General features: G+C 37.5%; 1 protein-coding gene and 1 long non-coding RNA gene across 5 annotated transcripts; both read left to right on the top strand.

Annotated features, from left to right (window-relative positions):
- The first annotated feature begins 262 nt into the window (after window positions 1–262).
- LOC121776490 lies at window positions 263–1,305 on the top strand. Its single transcript, XR_006045304.1, has 3 exons — window positions 263–302; window positions 380–479; window positions 1,180–1,305. It is a non-coding gene; the product is annotated as an uncharacterized LOC121776490 (long non-coding RNA).
- Window positions 1,306–4,517: 3,212 nt separating this feature from the next.
- LOC121776489 (transcriptional corepressor LEUNIG-like) lies at window positions 4,518–8,800 on the top strand. Of its 4 annotated transcripts, none has more exons than XM_042173662.1 (10): window positions 4,518–4,572; window positions 5,274–5,320; window positions 5,416–5,613; window positions 6,290–6,419; window positions 6,971–7,080; window positions 7,162–7,308; window positions 7,616–7,771; window positions 8,154–8,255; window positions 8,334–8,533; window positions 8,603–8,800. In XM_042173662.1, the coding sequence occupies exons 1-10, from the start codon at window positions 4,539–4,541 to the stop codon at window positions 8,703–8,705; spliced, it is 1,227 nt and encodes a 408-aa protein (XP_042029596.1). In that variant the 5' UTR covers window positions 4,518–4,538; the 3' UTR covers window positions 8,706–8,800. The 4 variants fall into 4 exon arrangements, 3 of the variants coding, with proteins under 3 accessions (XP_042029596.1, XP_042029597.1, XP_042029598.1); XM_042173663.1 differs by lacking the exon at window positions 4,518–4,572 and adding an exon at window positions 5,914–6,045 and having other exon boundaries at window positions 4,782–5,320; XM_042173664.1 differs by lacking the exon at window positions 4,518–4,572 and adding an exon at window positions 4,782–4,949.
- The last annotated feature ends 4,030 nt before the right edge of the window (window positions 8,801–12,830 follow it).

Genomic DNA, 12,830 nt, shown 5'->3' on the forward strand with positions numbered 1-12,830 from the left:
ACCTATCAAGGGGGTGATTCTGCAAAGGCAAAGGCTGACGCGAAGGAATGTAATGTTCAGCTGGATGTTGATAGTATGCTTAAGTATCTGTTGCATGTTATACTTGTATCTCTATCTGCCTCGATTTGTTATTGGGGAAACTGAGAAAGCACAAAGATATTAAAAGTCAGGTTTGATTTCAGAAGTGAAATGTGGTCAACTGTCTTTAATCATGATGCTAATATGTTCTTCAATGTGAAATATGGTTTTGCAGCCGCCGTCAGAAGAAAGTTAGTAACAAGCAACAGATTCCAGTTATCAATGTAAGCCTATTTTTACATTCAATAATTGGAGTATTTTCACAGTGAAATGAATTTGAGATATACTATGTATTTTGCAGGACGTCAACTATGGTACTGGCTTGAGGAGGTCTATCCCGCCGGAGCTAACTCCTTATACACCAAAGCTGATACAGGATGACATAGGACATGCTGATGCTGGTTTGTACATTTGACTGTTCAAAATGACATACTTATCTTACATATGCTTCAATCATATATTTTCCATGTGTGATATGTACACTATTCTTGGTAACTTGCATAAAAGATGTATGCACCACGCATATATACCCCCTGCCAAGTTTACTAAAATATTTTATAAGCTTTGGTATAATAAGCGTACATTTTTAGGAAGATCAAACCCAAAAGTTATTTCTTATATGAGTACATAAACAAATGCTTCATACCTTTAAACTTTCCTTCACAGATATGCTACATATAATTTTTCATAATTTCCTATCTTTATTTTTTCAACTGTGATCTCTTCTCCAAGAAACTACCTTTAGGCTATGAATTAGGAATCTTTATTCTGACATGGGTTATGGAGAACTTGACAGGTTATGTGCTTGTCAGGTTTCTCTGAAGATGGTTCAATGGGTAGATGCTGATTGAATCTTAGGGTCTTATCAAAGTGCTTGCATTTCTTGCATTTCTTGCATAAAATGTACAATTAAATTGGAGGAATGTGTAACCATTTCCCTATGGTATCACTCTTTCATGCAATTACAAGTTATGTCAAAATAACTTGGCCTATATGATGATCACTTTGGTTGGTCTAGGACAAACCGTCCTGTTCTGTCCAATTATTTTGGAATTTCCTGGTTTGTCATATTGATAGCCGATTTCTGTCAATCTGGTTTAGGCTCTTCAGCAAGTTCCAACTCTGCATGTCCTGATACCAGCTCCTGAATCAAGAACTCATGCTCATGCATGAAGCAGCCCGCGCAGCGAATAATTCTCAATCTCATGTTTATTAAGATGACTTTGGCCTTATATAGTAAAAATTAGTCATTACCTTGATTAATGATATTCATAGAAAGGCAGTGCTTGTGAAAACACTTCTTGATGTTTGGACCAGAGGCAGACTATTTATTTATCTTGTTTTCTGAAGCTTGTTGGGTGACCTTTGATCTATTTTAGTTTTCGTTTTTTCATGGTTATTGGGATGCATTCCTTATAAAAAAATTTATAATTACTTGGCGGTAGCTTAGATTTAGCTTCCATAATGCGAAGCTAGAAAGTTAAGGCCATAGAGGACATGGAAACTTTCAAAAGTTAGTATGTCCATTGACTATTGTCATTACCTAGTAAACGCCTCATGCTTGGTATTGATAACAAAGTAGAAGCATTGGGTATGCCGAAAAAGGGAATATGAAAAGTGTTACCACAAGTGATGAAGTCAAGAGTATTGTATTGGTAGTATAATGATTTGGTCGGAGACTTGGTCAAGATGTTGCTATTATTATGATATGTACATTAACTATGTTGTGATGGTCGATGAGAGTTAGTAATGACAATATGAAGGTACTAAAGGTGATCATGTTGAAGTTTTATCTCATATTAGATACAATACGTAGTTCCGATTAGACAGTGCATTGAAACAGATGCATAGTGTTGGGGTGTAGGCATTACAAAAACTTGTTCAACTATGTAATGGTCGACATTCACTCAAGAATGTGTGCATGGCCTTCGTTAGGTTCCATCTTGGTGCATTAAGAACCGATTGTTGATGTTTGGATTTAGCCCTAGGTTCCTTTCATTAGTTGTCTCAACAACTTCTCTAACTTAACAAATTTCCATTGCTCCAATAACCACTCACTATCGTCGTCTTAGAAACCCATCAAACTTTTATTTGTTGAACTTCTCGTCAACATTGGTCTAGTGTCACGTAAGCCCGAAGGCTCATCCAAAGTTGTCACAATCAATCTTCGACATATATTATCTTCGAAGATTTTCATACTACCGATGCATCATTAATAAGATTACGTACCTAGTGATATAGCTAGATCAAATATGTTTTTTGTTTGATCTCATCAAATCTCACCTTTTGTGATTGTGAGTGGATCAAATAGTTTTTTTTTTAAACTCTCATCATTGACAATCTATCCTCCCTAATGTAAGTTCGTAACAAGAGAGATCAGCTTTGCTCTTCAAAATAAACCATGCAATCCTTATCTTTTTCTTCATAAGGAAATTTTCCCAAAGCTAAAATCCTTCACCTTGGGAAAATCACTCGTTCTAAAACCACCATTTTAAGAAAAACTATACTTCCATCACAAGATAGTTTTTCGAACTTCGAGACTATGATTTTCTATAGGATTTTTCGAATCCGTGTAATACTTAAACAAACTATTAGGTACATATACTCATAAGGAGGATGTAAAACTTTTTGAACATTACATTTAGACAATAATATATTTAATGAGAGATTTCTATGCATTAGGCAAGCGTTGGTAAAGTGAAATGCATAGATGCAAAACAGAATTTGGAAGTACATGTAGAAACACTTGAACTGAAGCTCACATATTTTCTGTAGTGGTATATATTTAAATCCCCAATATTAGCTTTTGAGGACAAGATCAGTTGCAATACCTAAAATAGCTCTTATACGTTGTCTATTAAGAGGTTATTTTTAAACTTCCCACCTCCGAATCATTAAGGTTGACAAATGAACGTTTTGCAATGAAATTCTTTCTTATCTTTTAATGTAAGGGATAATCTCCTCCAAGTAGCAAGAGCAAGAAAGATCTTTTTCAATTTATCATTAGGATTTTTCCACTCAAAGGTGTCGGCTTAACCAATCAAAGTTAAAGCACGATTTTGTAACTTGCGATATTAGGTAATCGATAGAATCTCAAACTATGTCTTTGTGTTCAAATGCCTAACTTCCTTTTTTAGGAAGTAGAAGATCTTTTCCCATGATTGCTCATGTGACGATCGTCTATGCTAGCTCTTAGGGAAGTTATCAATCATTTTCCTTAATAGAGATCTTACCTCTAATTTATTAGGATACTATATCTTTTGCTCACCACCATCTAATCTCTTATATCAAACATTTTTCCAACTTCAGGAGAGCTTTTGCAACTAAACTCCATACACTCAATGGCTACTTTCCTTTGGTAGCAAAAAAGAACTCAATCTTTTTCAGTTATAACTGGAGAAGTGTTTCTCATAGTTATCAACTATATTGGCCCAAATTTATACCAATAGAATCACTTATATGAGTTCGAATCTGACATAACACTATAAGGATATTCCAATATTCGTATAACATCATTAAAGATATATGAAATGACATGTCTACCCTTACCTAATGTTAGCATGAATTTATGTTCGATACACTTTTCGACGAGGCAGGTGTGTCTTAAAGGCCACTGTTCTTTGAGCACTTCTTATAAGTGTGTTTGTCGATAATGCTCAAGGTTCTAGGACTGAGGCTTCAGACAAGTGTTGCCAAAACAACAATAAAGATATATGAAATGACGTGACTACCCTTACCTAACGTTAGGGTAAATTTATGTTCGAAGCATTTTTCCACGTGACAGGTGTGTCTTAAAGGCCACTATTCTTTGAGCGCTCCTTATAAGCGTGTTTGTCTATAATGCTCGAAGTTCTATACTTGAGGCTTCAGACAAGCGTTGCCAAAGCAAGACCTACATAAGGGGTCTTCTAGTCTTTTTGACAATAACAAATTCTATATTTATTATATGTAGATTTTAGGTTGAAGCGGCTAGTTTTTATTTTTTTGGTTAGTGAGAACTATCAGTAGACATATTGCCACGAGAAGCATAAGTGAAATAAAGGTTGGTTAGACCAAAATTGTTTGTCTAGAGTCAATTGTTCGTAAGATTATCAGGGACTATGAAGGAAAGTGGTTATTGAAGAGATTTTTATTGCTGTATTTGACAGGTATTTCCTAGAGTAGATGTTAGGTATGGCATTAATGATGTTACCCATTACTTTGGTGGGTTATACTTTGTACCATTTTATGCATACAAATAAGTGTAAACTAAATAATCAAGTTGCCAATTTAACATTATTTTCCATTTATCAATATATATATATATATATATATATATATATATATATATATATATATATATATATATATATATATATATATTGTTTTTAATGTAAAACGTCATGAGCATGTTATCTCAGTTTGGATCCTGTAGTGCACCGGTTTATTTTGTTCCATGCTCCATTACACTAGGCGATGCAATGAATTTCAGCTTACATTACGCATGCGCATGTGGTAACATTTGGATTTATGCAATTTCTACATGCATGGTATCATGTTTTGCCAGAGAAGACATGTAGCAGAAAATATCTTCTGCCTTAATTTTGCAATTGAATAGTAAGATATTTTTAACTTGCATTGAACCTAATTTGGGGGGCTAGGATTAGGAAAGTTTTTATTGCAAGTATCTCATTTTTCAATTCCTCTCTTCTGATCTTCAAAACTTCTCCCCTCTGTCATTGACCTCTCATGGTTTGACTATCATGTAGATCTTAACGATTTTATTTCAATTCTTAGATTGAGCCTAGATATCTGATACTATGTAAAGCTTGAGGGATAAGTCTTATCTAAGGAGGTTTAGTCTCCCTCTAGTCGGAAATCGGAATTCACTAGTAAGCTGACTAGAGAATGTTGATGATCTTATTATCTTCTTTATGCTAAAATTCACCTTTGTTTTATTGGTGCTTGGGAAAAATTGCTCAGATATGCATTGTTATGGCAATGGAACTTATTTGACGGATGAGCTTACTTACCAAATTTTACCAATCTGCAATAGTTTGCATGAATATTGTATCTTCATGGCATAGCCATAGGCACACATTTTTGGTGATATAGTTTGTGTCTATTATAAGATGTTATTGTTTTTTAATATCTTAGATTTCCTATTCTTCTGGATTTCTCCTTTTTGATTGTTCATTTTCAATCCAATCTTTCAGGAAGGAAGATATTAGAGGATGTATCATTGCAGGGGCAATCTTCACAAGTAAGACCATGTAATTTAGCATGTGCTGCGTGACTGCTCCTAACTGTTTTATCTTTCCGAAGTTCAACTATTAATTATTGACGACCTTATGTCAGGTATTCGGTTATGCTGCTAACACTCCAGTGTCAGATCAACAGAGGAAAAATTCGTCTACAACAGAAATCTGTCAAGAGAGTTCATCTGACTTGGAAGCACAAGCATCAAAAAAGCTTATAATAAGTGAACCTGAAAATTCGAATATGATGACAAGTCCTGCTCTCTCTAATGATGGATCAAAGGGGAAAGGCATACATGTAAGTTAGAATGTCATTCAATTTTGAAGTACTAAATTTGTTAGCTTCTTTTTCTAAGAAACCGTTCTTCATGATCAAGGGGGTACCTACCATGACAGCTTTTTTCAGCTTTAACATTATAGCAGAATCTTTTGAATTAGTATCTCATTTATGGGCAAATGGAAATGTATTAGATGTAGGTAATTGCTTAAGTTCATTCTTCACCGTTGGTTTATTAGTTATGAAGAATAATGAGTTTCTTGTTGAATCATGAACATGCATTTATATTCCATACACATAAACACGCTTGCATTTCTGTAGTCACCAGATCAAGTCTAAGATGAAGAATCGTGGAGTTGGTATCTCGTGTCAGCCATGTGCTTGTTTCTCTTTACAGAAAAGTGGGTTTTAAGCATTATAGTCCTTCAAATACTCCATGCTTCTTGGAGAGAGGTGAACATTTTGTTGTGCCTGATGATGATATAGATGCCATTTAAATAGAGAGAACTAAGCTTAAACTGATTTTCTGTATTTCTATTTTCTTCTTGTTACAAGCCTTTTATAAGATAATCTAATAGTATCTATAAAAGTAAGAAATGTTTTTATTTTGGTACAATGGTTTGATTGAATCTAAACCGAGTCTCTCCAACAGTGCCCAGAGTTTTGGTTCTTGTAACAATTTGCTCTTTTCCTGTAGATTGAAATGACTGAATCAGAGGGGCCAGTAGATGAGGAAATAGCATCTTTTTTCTCAAATGATGAAGCTGCTGACACTATGAACATTTCCTCCACCCACACTTCAGCACAAAAACAAAAGGACCAGCAAGGTAAGTTTCATTTTCATGTAGTAATAATTTGCTGCTACCATGACCTCTTTCTCTGTGTGGATGTATCTGCATTGGGTTGAAGAGAGCGTAATGCGTAGAAATCAAATAAACCACCAGAAAGTTGCAATAACTGCTGGCTATTAATCTTTTCCCCCTTATTATGCATGTGATACTTATGTTGTTGAGCTTCTGCTTAATGATTTGATCAGCTGTTTGTTGAGGAATTATTTGGCATTCTCTAAGTATTCTCTGTTATGGAAGTCAGGTCAGCAAAATACTTGCACATCAGGTTATTCGTGTATATGTGTACCCTGAATGTATTGATGCTTTACTGCAGTATACAACTGCAAAGGTGTTTATCGGGATTTATATCATGGCAACCGAACTTTTTGGAAATATTATAATTCGTCAAACTTAAGTTAGAGGTCATTGTGTAGTCAGAGTACTGAACATGGTGTTCATATGTCAACAGATGCTATTACACAGCTGCAGTAAGGTATTCATACAGTTTAATTTTTAACTTATTATTCAAAAAATTTATGTTTTGGCAGACTTCCCTTTCATGCCAATCAGAAGTCTCCACCCAAGCAATAATAAGCTATTATGCTGCGACTTCTCAACCCAAGGGAAATTCTTAGCTACTGCTGGGCATGAGAAAAAGGTTCTGCAGTTTAGCTCATCCTGAAATTCTGTTTTTACGAGTGAAAATTCGTATGTGACTGAAGTTATTGTATCGTTACAGGTTTTCATTTGGAACTTGAAGCAATCAACGAGACATGCTGTCCAAGGGCATACACAGCTCATTACGGATATTCGATTTAAGCCAAATTCCCATATGTTTGCAACTTCCTCCTTTGACAAAATTGTGAAGATATGGGATGCAGCCAATGTAATAACTCTTCCCTTGCAACTTTTATATGCTGCTTTTTACCATTGCTAATAGTTTTTTACTGGACGATGGATCACATGCTTTGCATGTAATCAATGCTACAAAATGTCTACTTTCTTTCACTTGTATTTGGAATCCACAAGCATGACATTTCATCAATGGTATAAGTTTTCCTTGGCAATAGCCATCATACATTTGGAAGTTTTGAGCTATGCGTTCTGTTGTTCTGCTGAAGGAAACTTATATAAATGATTTACTAAAAGCACTTGGTACATATGCTCACCTGCTTTACACTCTGCTATTTTAGTCAAGAAAGATACTTTACAATCTTGTTGGGCATGCGGATCAAGTGTTGTCGGTGGATTTCCACCCAAGAAAGTCCAATCTGGTATGCTCTTGTGATTGCAGTGATGAGATCAGACTATGGAATTTCAAAGAATCTGCTTGCTTTCGCTTTTTCAAGGTCAGCTTGTGTAGTTTTGTTGAACGTCTTTTGCATGTGTGATTTTGTTAGCTTTATGTTTCATCCTTCTGTAATCAGTTTTTCTGCTATAATCTTTTGCTGATATTATTAGAGAGTTTATAAAATCTTTAAAGTAAATTACAGGTTTCTTAAAGTGTTTGACAACTTTGCAAAACAAACCTTAATTTCCTCTCAAAATAAAAAATTAAAACCATATGAGCTCTTTTTAGAGTTTTCACTTTGTCATTCTCCCGAATTTTGATATTCTGCCATCAATAAAGAGCCATATAATATCGTTTCATTAGCTGAATCGCGGATCATTCTGATGGAAAATGTGTAAGTCTGTACTGACATCAAGTTTTTGATGGTTGCTAATAGGCAGGTGAGATTCCAGCCTCGACAAGGGAACCTCTTGGCTGCTGCTACGGGTAATGTCATCAATATGATCGATGTGGAAACAGGCATGATCCGATACCGCTTTGAGGTAGACTCGGACCATATATAAGTTGATCACACGTGAATTCGTATCAGCAGCATGCGTGCTTACTTCAATTACCTGCAGGGACATGAAAAAGACATCCGTACAATATGCTGGGACATATGTGGAGAATATCTCGTCTCGACGAGTCAGGACAGCACGTGCATATGGTCAATTGTATCAGGTGGAAAGTGCATACACGAGTTGCCCGCTTGTGGTAGGGAGTTCTCGTCGTGCACCTTCCACCCTGCTTACTCTCAAGTAGTGCCGTGGGTTCCTACGAGGTACGTTGTTGTTGTTGCTACTGCATTATCTAAGCTTGTGATTGGAATTAATTGTTTTGTACGGTGCAGTCCATTTATATCTGGAACCCGGCGATGGGAAACAAGACGTGGAAGTTCGATGGTCATCGAGATATCGTATCTGCGATGGCGAATGCACCGGAGACTAACATGATCGCCTCCGTGAGCCATGACCAGTGGGTCAAGGTGTGGAAGTAGCCATACAATATATATCTCAAGTTATATGCTAACATGCATTATGTATGCAGAGATTGTGCCTCCCTGTTGTTGGGAGTTTGTCAACTTTGAACAAGTTACTGCTACTGTGCTACTTACTTACATAATGCATGTTTTATTATTGTGGTCGTATTGGAAATTTGGAATTATGCATGCTACATGATTCATTTCCTAAAATTTAACTACTCGCACTCTTTTTTGTTATTATTTTAAATAAAAGGCTGAAATATACTACTTAGTCTATTATTACCCTTCATGGAGTATTATCGCATGATATGAGAAGAGGCCCAATTGAATTTTATTATGCTGGGCTCAATATTATGAGCTTCTTGGGCCATTGACTAGTCAAATTAGAAAATTTGGGCTAGCTCGAAGCGAAGAGAAGACAAAATCAAGATGTAGCTATTGGAATTTACTATTTAGCGTCAGCTTTGGGCTTTAAATTAAAACTACCCAATCATTGCAACGTGACTCACATCATATATCAAATACAGTAGTATTTAAAAAAAATTAAAACGTGAGAGAGAAAAATGGGAGCATAAGTAAAGTTGATATGCAATAAAAATGAGAGAGAGAGAAATGAAAACGAAGACATAGCTACAAGTACAACTATAGGGAAAAGCATGATTTTGATAATAAATACACCTACCTGGGTACTCCGTGTATTTTGTTGCAATAATAACTAACTCATTAAACTGGAGAGTATGATTTGCACTGATAAATAAAATCTGCAATAAAATAGTAGGAGTATTAAAAAAAAGCAAATTGTGAAATAAATATGCTTTTATAGCACGTCAAATCAGAAGTTAATAATCTAAGGGATTAGCCGTATGGTCATTATTATAGAATAACTATTATTAACTCCTTAATAATGATCAATAATAAAAGTAGAGGTCACTAGAATAATTAAAAGAACACATTACAAAGAATCGAGAGTGTATTAGTGTGAATCACCCCAAATTTGTAGCTTATTTTAGGTGTTTTAGAGCACCAGCAACCTATCTCGTGGGTGTCTCTTATCTCGTCTCTCCGAGACAAGACGGACGCGGGACGCGTTGCAGCGTCCCGTCTCGTCACCATCCCACCGAGACGGATGGCGAGCCGTCTCGCCACAAGTGACGCCCACTCGCCGGCCCGCGAGTGGGCTTCGTCACGGTGACGCAATAAATCATTTTTTTAAAAAAAAATGATTTTAATAAAAATAAATAAACAAATAAAAAATCAAACGGTAATATTACCGTTTTCGACCGTTTTTTCTTTATTTTTATTTTTATTTTTATTTTTTTACTCTATAAATACTTCTATTTCAACCTCATTACACACACATACACACATCTATTCTCACTAAATCATATTTATTTCCTCTCCAATTTTCATCACAAAATGTTCGGCGACGGAAACTCTGGCGGTGGCGGCTCCGGTGGGTTTGACATCAACGTGTTTGGCGACTGGGGGGCATGTACAATGTATTGGGTGGTTCTGGTTCCGGTTCGTCGACGCCGGCGGGGTACCAACCACCCCATTTTGATGTGGATGCATACGCTAGTCCCTCCGCCCCGAGGTATTCGCATGGATTATCCCAAATTAGGGAGGATTATCCGGATGAACCCACTCCGGAAGGTGGACGAAGCGGTGGAAGCTCCAGGGCATTCGACGCCGTGGAGGAAGAGGCGGAGGCGGCCGAGGAGGAGGAGGTTATAGGCTGGCATCCGTACAGCCGCAAGGACACGATGGCTGTGTACAACGCCTGGATCAGCGTCTTGTACGAACCCATCGTCGGGAATCAACAAACCCGGAAGTGCTTCTGGGAAAAGGTCACCGAGGCCTACAACGAGATTAAGCCGAAGGGGTCCCGCCGCCGCACATTGAAGATGCTCCGCGCTCACTTTGACCGAGTCGGCAGAGAGGTCAAAAAATTCTGCGGCATCTACAAGATTGAAGCGGCTCATTACCAAAACAGAGCCACGGGAGCCGACATTCTGAGATCGGCTTTGCGAATCTATTTCAACGACACCAGCAAAGAATTCAAACATGTCGATGTTTGGGAGGTCGTCAAAGACGAGGCAAGGTGGGCCGGCGGTGTCCAGTCCAACACGGGCTCGGTCTCGAAGCGCACGAAGCACACGACGGGTGGTCAATACTCGTCTAGTGGGGGCGGTTTAGGCAACGCCACACAAGAGGTTACCTCGCAGGAGGTTGAGGGCACGGCGTACGATGCGGGGGGGTCCTCCCATGGGCGTCGTCGGCCGCAAGGGACCAAGGCGGCTAGAGGGAAGAGGGGCCGAGGCGAATCAAGCCAAGCGGGCTCCCAAGGGCCGCCCTCCTCCTGAATATCCATGTACTTCACCGCCACGATGGCGGACACTTCCCGCATGACGCATGCCCAATTTCAAGCCCATCATGCTGACATTCTGTATCTGGCGGGACAACTTGGTATTCCGCCTCCACTGCCTCGGGGGGATGATTCGCCGGCAGAGTAATTTTTATAATTTCTATAAAATTGTATTTTAAATTATGTCTTGTTTTATTTATTTTGCCACGAATTTAATTATGTATTTTTTAAGGATTTTAAGTTGTAATTTTTATTTTATTTAATGAAGTGTGTTTTTATTAATTGAATTTGTTGGAAATAAAAATAAAAAAATGAAATTGAATGAATAGTTAAGGGATGAGATGGTTAAGAGACGGATAAGAGATAGAGGGTTGAAGGTTCTGTCTCTTAGTTAAGAGATGGAGTGGAAAGTACAATGAGGCTCATGAATAGTTAAGATATGGGACGGTTAAGAGACGGATAAGGCAATCTGCAATGCTGTCTCTTATCCGTCTCTTAACCGTCCCATATCTTAACTATTCATGGGCCCCATTGTACTTTTCACTGCATCTCTTAACTAAGAGATAGAACCTGCAACCTTTCATCTCTTATCCGTCTCTTAACCATCTCTTTGAAGGGGTGGGCAGCGGAAGCGTGCGTTCAATATCCGATCACATGAATTTGATCTATTTAGCAGATTATTTAGACAAATTCTATTCGCGCAATTTTCACATGTATCATGCTCATAACTTGAATTAAAACATGCTTTAGCATATAAAATCCCTAAAACATGCTTACTACGGAATTAGCCAGTTTACCTCGTAGATTCAATCAAGAATCGATGATGGCTTGCTCCGTCTCCACGTGAAGATCTTCAATACAAGACCTCGGATCTTCTGACTGGTGTCCCGGACTATACGCTGATATTTGTGTGGGCAAATCTCACCAACGTACTAAGACTCGAATAATGGAAGACAGAAACTGCTCACGGAGGAAGCTCAAATTTCGAGCTCTCTCCTTCTAGAGGGGGACGAAAATTTTTTGTATTCAAAAGTCTATTTTCTGTCTCCTTTATTCTTCTATTTATATAAGTCACATATTGGGCCCAGTCAGGGATCTAAGGAAGAATTTGGATCAGGCCTCACCCAATTAGCTTTTTACTAATTAAATTGAACCCACAATTAATATAAGCTTATATTGGAATATTACAAGCAGCCACTACAGAAGTATTATTGCACTGCCTTTCCAAATCCGAAATTACAAGTATTCCGGGTTTCCTTTATTCGCGTTCAATTTATTTCCCGTGCTTAAGATAGAAACATCCATTAATTAATTATTGTTTGCTATGGACTTAATTAATTAACATATTTTATTCTCGAAGAGTGGACTCAGCAAGAAACTCTTATTTATTATTCATAGATTAATCAAACTCCAACTAGCTAGGTTCCGAATAATAAACCCTCGTTTCGAGATCTTTTTGTGGATGTTATCAAACGAGACTCTCCTCGCGCAAGTTTCAACATAATAGCAATCCTAGCACCTCTAGATAATGATCACCACTACCCAATATACCTGGATCGTTGGGTTACGAAAAACCCGCACCTTTGGTAAGTCAAAGTAGTGGATACTCAATATCGTATGCTCAATGTTAACGTACATTGATTAAGAAATTAATTATCAAGACCTCGTCTTTCAGTAGATAGCATAAAGACTCGTCTTGCTGTTAGATCCATTCAGTGCTATACCACACCA

The sequence above is a fragment of the Salvia splendens genome, chromosome 18 (genome assembly GCF_004379255.2).
Source record: "Salvia splendens isolate huo1 chromosome 18, SspV2, whole genome shotgun sequence".
NCBI lineage: Eukaryota > Viridiplantae > Streptophyta > Magnoliopsida > Lamiales > Lamiaceae > Salvia > Salvia splendens.